This window comes from Anomaloglossus baeobatrachus, chromosome 4 (genome assembly GCF_048569485.1).
Source record: "Anomaloglossus baeobatrachus isolate aAnoBae1 chromosome 4, aAnoBae1.hap1, whole genome shotgun sequence".
Lineage (NCBI taxonomy): Eukaryota > Metazoa > Chordata > Amphibia > Anura > Aromobatidae > Anomaloglossus > Anomaloglossus baeobatrachus.
In genome coordinates this window covers 651,727,080-651,739,569 of record NC_134356.1, presented here as the reverse complement: position 1 = coordinate 651,739,569, position 12,490 = coordinate 651,727,080, and the positions used below count along the sequence as shown (strand labels likewise).

The window sequence follows — 12,490 nt, the reverse complement described above, 5'->3', positions numbered from 1 at the left end:
AACACAGAGGGAGCCCCTGGCTCAGTCCAGCACCAGGCTCCTTCCGGGCTCGGTAGCTTAAACAGGGTTGCAAACTGTGGAACTTTTCCGGCTCTTTAACACTGCCGGTATTCAACACGAACATGTCCATCACCTCCGGTCATTACGGGTCACTCGGGATGGTAAGCGCGCTGCCATTCGGCCCTCTGAGCCCTCACATAATCAGAAAGGGACTGACCTGGCAAGCGGCGCAGCCTCCGGAACGGTTCGTAGTTGACGGGTGGTTCTGGCGCCTCTGTCTCCGGTTTTGCCTCCTCAACCCCCGACGGGGGTGACGGGGTCGCTGAACGGGACGGCTGGGGACTGCCCACGATGATCACCGGGTGTGTGACCAGACTCTGGTGAATTGCCAACACCGCCGGTGTCCCCTTCTCTGGGTCAGCACTCAGTCCTGTCATGACTTCGGGCGATACCGCCAGCATGTTTCTCGGCCGGGAAATCTCAGCCAGCACCGGTCTCTGTTGGGTACGCCTCCGGTATTGGCACTCTTCCCATTCGATTTCTTGCTGCCACTGTGCGGCCTCTTGTGTAGTGGGCATCCGGGTCACTCCTATGGCAAATAGGCCCCGGCATCCCACTTCTCTCCGGAACTTCACCTTTTCTCCCGGGTACAGCGTATGAAGGCGTTGTGGTAAGCTCTCAGTGTCCAGGATTACCCGGTTATAGAAAAAATGGTCTCCGGTCTCTTCATCCTCAATGAATCCATAGCCCTCCTTCTGGTTAAATTTGACTACGGTGCCAACGGTGCACTGCCGTTCAAACTCGTCGCTAAGGGGACCGGCCATCATTTCGCGGGCCACGGTCTCGGCCAGTAACCTCTCCTGCACCGGATCGGGTTCAGGCGATGGGGACTTTCGCTGAGTCAGGGACGCCGGCTTCACCGGCTCCCAAAAGAATCCCCACTCGTCCTCTTCTAGCTCCCGGGCATGTTGCTCTTCCGGGGCCGGAACGGCTGTGTGGGTTGGAGTTCCCACCTCGCCTGGCGGGAACACCTCCGGACACTGATGTGGAGTTCCCAGGACTTTGTTTCCCGGCTGTAGCTGCGCCTTGTAGGTGGCCCGGACTTCAGTCGAGGTCTCACCGGTCGCGGCATCCCAGGTAGTGACCCATGTTACTTTTGTGGGCCGCTCCGGTCCTCCTGGCACAGCCGGTAGGGCAAGGGTAAGTCCTTCCGCGGCCGCAGTCTGCTTCGGGCGTCCTCTCCCCAGGCTGGCTGCTACCAGCGCGCCCACTGCAGCATGCTGTCTTCTCGGGGTCTCCATCTTGCTCGGAGTCAGTCTCTGAGTTGGCGTTTCTTGCAATGGCGCCGGGGACAGTGGAGATGCTGGAGAAGGTGGAGGCGGGCCTTCTTTTGCCGCTCTTAGATACACTCCACCCCCAGTCTCGCACATCAAATTGACCCGGCCAAGGCGGCTCTTCTTTTTTCCTGTAACGCCGCCCACTTCACATGTCTTCATCGGCATCCTGGGGCCAGCACCTCCCCTCTTTGAGCAGCGCACTCCGCACTTCTTTTTCTTCACCGGCCAGCCCCAGGCTTTTCTTTTGGCGCCAATTCTTCGCGCGCCCACTGTGTTCATGAAGACGGCGGCCATCTTGCCGCCATCTTGTGCCCGGTCCAACGCCTTAGGCACCACTTGTTCTTCCCACCATGGAGTCGGGACCCTTCGCCAATAATCCGGATCCTGCCGACTACGCCACATGTAACGGGGTGCCAGGGGTGCCTCGGGGATTGTAGTCGTGGCCCCTTTTTCCATCAGGCTTACCCCCGGCTCTGCCGTCACTTTTGGGACAGGAGATGACTTGGTGGGGCAGAGTGTGGTGGTGCAGATAACGTCGTCAGATGTACAAACACTTTGCAGACGTAGATCGGTTGAACCAGAAGGCATGTTTATTGTACACTTCTTCATAACAGAGGCAATAATCAGATGGTTTCACAACTTCGGCTGGGGGAAAAACCTTTTCTGGACGTCTCCTCTAGTGGGGATGTGCCCGGCTACTCCACTTCACCTGGCTCCCACTCCGGCTAACACAGACTGGACCCACACCAATTCTGCTTCACCCTTGAGGACACTTCTTCTCTTCTTTCACTTCGCTTTCCTGTCCACCCAGCTCCCACACTCTGCCCCTTCTGCTTCTTCTCTCCCGTCCCGGACTCAACTGCCCCCGACTCCAACTTTTTCCTTAACAACTCTTTTTCTCCCTCCCCCTTATGCTGCTGGCTCCTCCTTTCCTCTGCCCTGTTTCTATGGGGACAGCCGTCCCACCCGGCCACTAGGGGAACCCACTAAAACAGTAAAAACATTTTTATTAAATAACATCAGCATTAACAACTTTCAGGGGAAAACTGCACCTCCTTGTAAGGGGTCTGCCCACCCCTTACACACTTACAATAATAAACATTTTAACTCACCCAGCGTCCAGCGATGTCCTCTGCAGCCCGTCCTCCCTGCTGCTTCTAAGCCGGCTGATTACTGTCGCGCATATTCATTATGCGCGACACAGCCGACCCGGAAGCAGCTGCTGCAGGGGTCACCGCCGGCTGGATGCTGCACCGCGGGAGGATTCAGCACCACGGAGAGCGGGCACAGGTGAGTTGATTTCTAAGTGCAATCACGGGCCACGGATAACGGAGCCCGGATTGCACTTAGACAACACACGTGTGCCGTGATTCACGGCACACGCAGGGACATGTGAGTGTTTTACACGCCAGTGAAAAACGTCACGTGTGAAACGGGCCTTAGTCTGGGACTCTTTGGAGCAGACATCTGATGCCAATGGAATAGAATGTGTGAAAAGCTCTGCAGACTCCCTCATATGTGGTTTGCCACAGTTAGTTGAGCAGTTGGAAAATTTTGACGCAGGGGGTAAACAAGGGTAATTGGGATTCCATCTCTGAGGACTGTGCTGTACGTGAAGTTGAGGTGGGGACAAGGACGAGAGGTCTCATGATGCAGCGCTTGCCTTCCACTGTAGAGCATGCTCTTTCTGGCCATCATCCACAAGTCGTACAGCTCTGCGGCTGTTAAAGAAAGGGAGTGGAGTAGCCCATGCAGTAAAAATAAGTTTTTAGTTGTCTTTAGCTAGGACAAGCCAATGTTTGTTCATTTGAGCCTTCAGAAAATTTAGCACCTACCCCATATACACCTCAAACACCATGCTTATTCCAGCTTCCACCATGATCTTGGGATTCCCACTCATATTTTATACCCTTTCCTTCTTTTAAGCAGCTGTTTCACCACCCTAGTACCACACCTGTCAGTCACCTATCACTAAATTAAAAATCACTATTTGGGTGATTAAATGACAATTTTCACATGGAGCACAGATTTTGCAGTTTTTAGATGCAGAACTAGCAATTTGGAGCTAGAACACAGATGTGGCCCTATTTAGTTTCACAAATGGAAATTTGGAGCTGGAACTCAGATGTGGCCCTATTTAGATGCACAAATGGCAATTTGGAGCTGGAACACAATTAACTATCACTAGATGATGAAATGCTGATTTGTGGCACACAACTTTCCCTATACTGCACTCCCCTATTCCATACTATCGCCTTATGTCCTATCTATCTCAGCTACCTATGATTAATCCCCTACTAAAGCTGTCTAGCGGCAGTGAGACAGCCCCTTCCCTAAGGTTTAACAATCACAAAATGGCACTAATGCTGTATGGCCTTATTTTATATGCATTGGGACATATGACTTATGCAGCCAATGACAAAAGCCTTTGAGTCTGAACTATGTGGATGTTTTCTGTGCCCTGAGTGGCTGCCGTAAAATCCACACATAAAGTTAAGGAAAAAAAAACCTGCTGCTCTTCTCACCTCTCCACACCCCCTCCTCTCACCAAACACATTCTCCAACCCATCATACAGCACCACTAATTACTAAAGTAATAGTAAAGTATTAGAAAAGCTGCAAACAGTTATTGAACAAAACCAAACATTGCCGACTTTTCGGGAAAGTGTTCGGATTACCGAGCCTGAGCCAAACCAGCCAAGGCTCTTACTGTATTTGAAGTCATTATCTCAGAAAATTAGAATATTATATAAGACTAACTGAAAAAAATGATTTTAAACTCAGAAATGTTGGCGCCTACTGAAAAGTCTGTACATAAATGCCTCAATACTTGGTCCTTTTGCATGAATTACTGCATCAATGCTGTGTGGCATGAATGCGATCAGCCTGTGGCTCTGCTGAGGTGTTATGGAAGCCCTGGTTGCTTTGATAGCCGCCTTCAGCTCGTCTGCATTGTTGGCTCTGGTGTCTCTCACAGATTCTCTATGGGGTTTAGGTCAGGCGAGTTTACTGGCCAATCAAGCACAGACTGTTGTTATTAAACCAGGTATTGGTACTTTTGGAAGTGTGGAGAAGTGCCAAGTCCTGCTGCTGGAAAATGAAATTTCCACCTCCAAAAAGCTTGTCAGCAGAGCGAGGCATGAAGTGCTGTAAATTTCCTAGTAGACGGCTGCGCTGACTTTGCTCTTGATAAAACACAGTGGCCCTTCACCAGCAGATGACATGGCTCCCCAAACCATCACTGATTGTGGAGACTTCACACTAGACCTCAGCAGCTTGGATTGTGGCCTCCACTCTTCCTCCAGACTCTGGGACCGCGATTTCCAAATGAAATGCAACATTTACTTTCATCTGAAAACACCTTGGACACTGAGAACAGCCCAGTTCTTTATCTCCTTGGCCCAGGTAAGACGCTTCTGGAGTTGTCTATTGATCATGAGTAGATTAACACAAGGAATGTTACACTTGTAGCCCATGTCCTGGATACGTCTGTGTGTGTATGGCTCCTGAAGCACTGACTCCAGCAGCGTCCACTCCTTGTGAATCTCACTCAAATTTTAGAATTTTTTCTTAACAATCCTATCCTAGGCTGCGGTTATCCCGGTTGCTTGTGTACCTTTTTCTACCACACATTTTCCTTTCACTCATATTTTCATTAATATCCTTGTATATAGCACTCTGTGAACAGACAGCTTCTTTAGCAATGACCTTTTGTGGCTTACCCTCCTTGTGGAGTGTGTGAATGACTGCCTCCTGGACATCTGTCAAGTCAGCAGTCTTCCCCATGATTGTGCTGCCTACTGAACCAGACTAAGGGACCATTTTAAATGCTTAGGAAGCCTTTGCAGGTGTTTTGTAGTAATTATTCTAATTTTTTGAGATAATGACTTTTGGGTTTTCTTTGACTGTAAGTCATAATCATCAGCATTAACAGAAATAAACCTGGAAATCACTCTGTCTGTAATGACTCTATATAATATATGCATTTCTTTTTTGGATTGAATTTGCTGAAAAAAATTAATTTTTTGGTGATATTCTAATGTATTGAGATGCACTTGTACATTTTCCCTGACTTTGAGATTAACCTTAAATTGAATCTGTCTGTAGGTTAAACGCTCCTATGCCACTTTTATGGGCATGTAGGTATAGAAAGTTAAATAAAATGATACCTTGTTATCTGTGATTTGGTCTTATTCCAGAGAAATACATGTTTTTCTTAATATGTAAATGAAATGTTAAGATGTATGGGCGGTCATAGATCTCCCTGAGAATCTGCCTCCAGAGTTTATTTTAAGTGAAAGGACGCATTACCAGTTTGAGACATGTTCAGACTGTCAGTCATAATATGGCTCACACTGGTAATGCCCCATATGGCTTACTGTTACAGTAAGCCACTAGTACCCTGTGATCGTTTTGCATGTGGCCATCGAGTGCTGATGCATGCAATTACGCTCTTTAAATACCGCTGTCAGTGATCAACAGTGGCATTTAAATAGTTAAACAACCAACGGCGGTATCACCAAGTGCTGCTTTTCGGTCAGATGTTGGCTTTTTATTTCAGCTGGCAGTTGTCTTGTAGAGAATATTTGCATGCTCCATACACCGCCACCTTACATGTATGGCAGGCTGAATGAAGGGGTTAAATAGCTAATATTGACCATTGTCAAATATTGTAAGTTTTCAAGTTGATTGAACTGAAATTTTTCAATTTATTTTTTTCTTTTATAGAGAGGAAGCTTGTCAGCCAAGATGTTGGCTGGAGGTCCCTGCGCACCTTTCCTGCTCCTGTAACTTTACAGCTGGTCATCCGAACATTTCCATGCAGCTGCGCAATATCCGGGTGAGACCCACGGATCCAGAAAACTCTTATAAAAGTTTTAAAGTCTGGAAAAACAGTAAGTTATAAAGTGAATTTGTTGGGTTACTTTATTAGCTGAATGAATCCACTTTCATAACACCAAAAAAATATTTAGGATTGTGCTTTGATAGGCGATACCTTGTGAATGAAATTGGAGGAGCTGCAGCTTACACGTCTAGTAACAAGGCCTTATATTGGGGTAAATTTACTATGATAACTACTCCAGAAATTCTTCCAAATTTGTACCAAAAAACAGACATAAAATCCTTGACCACATTCAATACTTTTGAAAACAGAAGTTTCCATCCACTATCTAAAAAGACACATCTGCAGGTTTCTCTCACTATCCAACATGAAATCAGAATAAACCTCTCATGTTTCAGGTCAATTAGGAACCAAAATTACTTATATTTGCCAAATGCCAAAATCATGAGAGAGAGAATGTTTTAAGGCATTTTTATTACTTTTTGCAATGTCAAAAGTTTACATACACTAAAGCAGGGGTCTCAAACTCGTCAGAGTAAGTGGGCCGCACATAAAAAAAATGTAGGGCAGAGGGCCGCATTCCTTTCAAATTTAATACAATACAATATAATTGTTAATCAATTATTTCAACTATTATAACAATGCTACATTAGTATGCGCTGAGAATCAAAAATACCGTGAAGCGAAACGTCATTTTTTTTATATTATTTATTTGTCAAAGAGAGTGGGCATCTGTGATTGGCATCAGCATCAAAATGTATAAGCAGATTCCAGGTTATTCCAACAGCCAAGCACAGACACTCATTCTCTGTCACAGCATCCGTGATTGGCTGTTGGGTCTGTCACACATAGTAGTGTAAAAAGAAATACATAAAAAAAATGACATAGTGCTCCGCAGTATTTTTGATTCTCAGCGCAGATAAAGCAGACAGCTATGAGCTGCCACCCCCTGCTGCCTGGCTTTACCTTAGCTGGGAATCAAAATACAGAGAAGCCCAATTGTTTTTTAATTAAATAATGACATATTTTGATCACCAGCCAGGTAAAACCAGACAGCTGAGGGCTGGGATTCTCAGCGTAGTAAGGCCAAAGCATTTTGGGCCCCCCCACGCTGAAAATCGCAGCCCACAACCTCCCCTGGAAATGGCGCATTCATCACAGCACCATTTCCAGGTGCTTTACCTGGCTCTTCCAGCGTCCCTTGTGGCAGTGGCACGCTGGGTAATAATGGGGTTAATACCAGCTTTGTATTTTCAGCTGGTAGTAAACCCGAAATTCATGGCGTCATGTCAAATTAGATGTGACCACCATGAATTTCTAGTAAACAGTAAAAAAACACAACACAGAGAAAAATATTTTTATTAGAAATTAAACAAACACATTTAGGGACTCCATCTTTTTTAGAAGAAAAAAAAAAACGTCCTTCTGACGTAGTCCAAAGCCAATGTCAGCTCAGCTTCATCACTCTGAACAGATGAGCGTCTGTCCAGACCGACAAGAAGGCTGAGACCGAAAGTAACATTTTCCGGTCTTCCAGTCACCATCATCATCCAAATCATTTTTATCATCATCATACACACACAGCCACCATCATCATTATGCAAACACACACGTCAATCATCATCATCATTATACACACACACACAGCCAACATCATCATCATACACAGCCATCGTCATCATCATCATCGTCACTCACAAACAGCCACCACCACGATCATCATCAGTCACACACAGCCACCACCATCATCATCAGTCACACACAGCCACCACCACGATCATCATCAGTCACACAGCCACCACCATCATCATCAGTCACACACAGCCACTACCATGATCAACATCAGTCATACACAGCCACCACCATCATCATCATCAGTCACACACAGCCACCACTGCCATCATCAGTCGCACACAGTCACCACCACCACCATCAGTCACACACAGCCACTACCGCCATCATCATCATCATCAGTCGCACACAGCCACCACCACCACCATCATCATCTTCAGTCACACACAGCCACCACCGCCATCATCATCATCAGTCACACACAGCCACCACCGCCATCATCATAATCATCAGTCACACACAGCCACCACCGCCATCATCATCATCATCAGTCACACACAGCCACCACCGCCATCATCATAATCATCAGTCACACACAGCCACCACCGCCATCATCATAATCATCAGTCACACACAGCCACCACTGACATCATCATGATCAGTTTCACACAGCCACCATCACCATCATCAGTCACACACAGCCACCACCGCTATCATCATCATCAACACACAGCCATCATCATCATCATCCACACATACACACAGCCATCATCATCACCATCAACACACAGCCATCATCATCATCCACACACATATACAGCCATCATCATCACCATCAACACACACAGCCATCATCATCATCATCAACACACAGCCATCATCATCATCATCCACACACACACAGTCATCATCATCCACACACACATACACAATTATCATCATCCACACACATACAGCCATCATCACCATCCACACACACAGCCATCATCATCATCATCACACACACACACACACACACACACACTCCCCCATCATCATCATCATCCACACACACACACACACAGCCATCATCATCATCCACACACACAGCCATCATCATCCACACACACACATACACAATCATCATCACCATCAACACACACAGCCATCATCACCATCAACACACACACAGCCATCACCATCCACACACACATACAGTCATCATCACAATCAACACACACAGCCATCATCATCATCAGCACACAGCCATCATCATCATCCATACACACATACAGCCATCATCATCACCATCAACATACACAGCCATCATGATCATCAACACACAGCCATCATCATCACCCACACACACATACAGCCATCATCATTACCATCAACACACACAGCCATCATCATCCACACACACATACAGCCATCATCACCATCAACACACACAGCCATCATAATCATACACACACACACACACACACACACACACACCACACACACACACACCACACACACACACACACACACAGCCATCATCATCACCATCAACACACACAGCCATCATCATCATCATCAACACACAGCCATCATCATCCACACACACACAGCCATCATCATCCACACACACAGCCATCATCATCCACACACACATACACAATTATCATCATCCACACACACATACAGCCATCATCATCACCATCCACACACACAGCCATCATCATCCACACACACACACACACACACAGCCATCATCATACACACACACACGCACAGCCATCATCATCATCCACACACACACACACACACACACACAGCCATCATCATCCACACACACACACAATCATCATCACCATCAACACACACAGCCATCATCATCTACACACACATACAGCCATCATCATCACCATCAACACACACAGTCATCATCATCATCAATACACAGCCATCATCATCATCCACACACACATACAGCCATCATCACCATCAACACACACACACACAGCCATCATCATCATCATCAACACACAGCCATCATCATCATCATCCACACACACACACAGCCATCATCATCCACACACACAGCCATCATTATCCACACACACATACACAATTATCATCATCCACACACACATACAGCCATCATCACCATCCACACACACAGCCATCATCATCCACACACACACACACAACCATCATCATACACACACACACACACAGCCATCATCATCCACACACACACACACAGCCATCATCACACACACACACACACACACACACACACACACACAGCCATCATCATCCACACACACAGCCATCATCATCATCCACACACACAGCCATCATCATCATCATACACACACACACACACACACACACAGCCATCATCATCATCCACACACACAGCCATCATCATACACACACACACACACACACACAGCCATTATCATCATCCACACACACACAGCCATCATCATCCACACACACACACACACAGCCATCATCATCATCCACACACACACAGCCATCATCATACACACACACACACACACACACACTCATCATCATCAGACACACACACACACACCACACAGACACCACAAACGTTCTAACGTGCCCAATGCTCTTGTTCCTTCCGCTGCACCCGCCGGCAAAGCAGCTGACGTCAGCGCTGCTCGGGTCGCGCTGCTGAGCTCGAGTTGAACGCCGCTGTTGATTGGTTCGCCCTGACATCTGATTGAACGCCGCCTTTGATTGCTTCTCCCGGGGGCGTCTCCAATGCGGGCGTGCGGCGGCCGCAGCTGCAATGTGAAAGTTAGGCTGGTGACCACTAAATGACTGGAGGCAGTGGAGGGCAAATATCAAGTGTTCTGCACTGTGTGTCTGCGGGCCGCATAAATCAGACTGGCGGGCCGCGTGTTTGAGCCCCCTCACTAAAGGGTACTTTACACGCTGCGATATCGGTACTGATATCGCTAGCAAGCGTACCCGCCCCCGTCGGTTGTGCAACACGGGCAAATTGCTGTCCGTGGCGCTCAACATCGCTAACACCCGTCACACGGACTTACCTGCCCTGCAACGTCGCTCTGGCCAGCGATCCGCCTCCTTTCTAAGAGGGCGGTTCGTGCGGCGTCACAGCGACGTCACACGGCAGCCATCCAATAGCAGAGGAGGGGCGGAGATGAGCAGCCGGAGCATGCCGCCCACCTCCTTCCTTCCTCATTGCCGGTGGACGGAGGTAAGGAGATGTTTGTTGCTCCTGCGGTGTCACACATAGCGATGTGTGATGCCGCTGGAACGAGGAACAACATCGCTACTTACCAGACAATAATTTTTGGTATATGAAAAACCTCTCATATACCAATGATTTTTGTCTCTTTTGCAATTGTTTAAAGTCGCTCCTGTCTGTCACATGCTGCGATGTCGCTAACTGCGCCGGATGTGCGCCACAAACACCGTGACCCCGACGATATATCGTTAGTGATGTCACAGCGTGTAAATGGCCCTTTAGACTACTATGCTTTTAAACAATATGTGACACCTCATATGATGATGTCATGTCTTTGGAAGCTTCTGATAGGTTTATTGACAACATCTGAGTTAATTAGAGACACACCTGTAGATGTATTTTCATGAACATGCAAAACACACTGCTGCTTTGTGTAACATCATGTCAAACTCAAAAGAAATCAGTCAAGATCTCAGGAAGAGAATTGTGGACTTGCACAAGTCTGGTTCATCCTTGGGTGCAATTTCCAGATGCTTGAAGGTGTCTCATTTATTTGTACGTACAATTATTCACAAGTACAAAAAAGATGGTAATATCCAGCCATCATACTGCTCAGGAATTAGACGGGTTCTGTGTATCAGAAATGCATGTGCTTTGGTTAGACATGTGCATATCAACCCAAAAACAAAAACAAAAAACCTTGTGACGATGCTGGCGGAAGCTGGTATAATTGTGTCTTTATCCACAGTGAATCGAGTACACTAATAAACTAGACTATATCTTAGGGTTTACTCACATCTGCGTAAAAAATAATTGGTCCAATTATCATCCAGAAATGTTGGATAAGTGAAATCCAGTTAGTATTCCTTATTTTATGCGAATGTGCGATTATTTTTCTCTTGTTTAGCATTCATATGACATCCATATACAATGCCTTTTTTTGGAAGTTGGAGTTGTTTTTTTTAGATTTGGCTATCTTAGGAGGATATCTGTTTGTGCAGGTAACTATTACTGTGCAGAATTATTAGGCAACTTAATAAAAACCAAATATATTCCCATCTCACTTGTTTATTTTCACCAGGGAAACCAATATAACTGCCACAAAATTTAGAAATAAACATTTCTGATATGCAAAAACAAAACCCCAAAAAATTAGTGACCAATATAGCCACCTTTCTTTATGATGACACTCAGCAGCCGACCATCCATAGATTCTGTCAGTTGCTTGATCTGTTTATGATCAACATTGCGTGCAGCAGCCACCACAGCCTCCAGACACTGTTCCGAGAGGTGGACTGTTTTCCCTCCCGGTAGATCTCAGATTTTATGATGGACCACAGGTTCTCTATGAGGTTCAGATCAGGCGAACAAGGGGGCCATGTCATTATTTTTTCATCATTTAGACTTTTACTGGCCAGCCACGCTGTGGTGTAGTTGGATGCATGTAATGGTGCATTGTCCTGCATGAAAATCATGTTTTTTTTTAACGATACTGACTTGTCTTCCTGTACCACGCTTGAACAAGTT

At 46.5% G+C, this 12,490-nt stretch overlaps 1 protein-coding gene across 2 annotated transcripts in view; it reads left to right on the top strand.

Annotated features, from left to right (window-relative positions):
- LOC142302008 (uncharacterized) overlaps positions 1-12,490 on the top strand; it is a 150,987-nt gene that overhangs the window by 101,383 nt on the left and 37,114 nt on the right. For both annotated transcript variants that reach the window (XM_075343079.1, XM_075343078.1), the window contains exon 6: positions 6,066-6,232. In XM_075343079.1, coding sequence (XP_075199194.1) covers positions 6,066-6,232 — 167 coding nt within the window. The remainder of the gene's footprint in view (positions 1-6,065; positions 6,233-12,490) is intronic.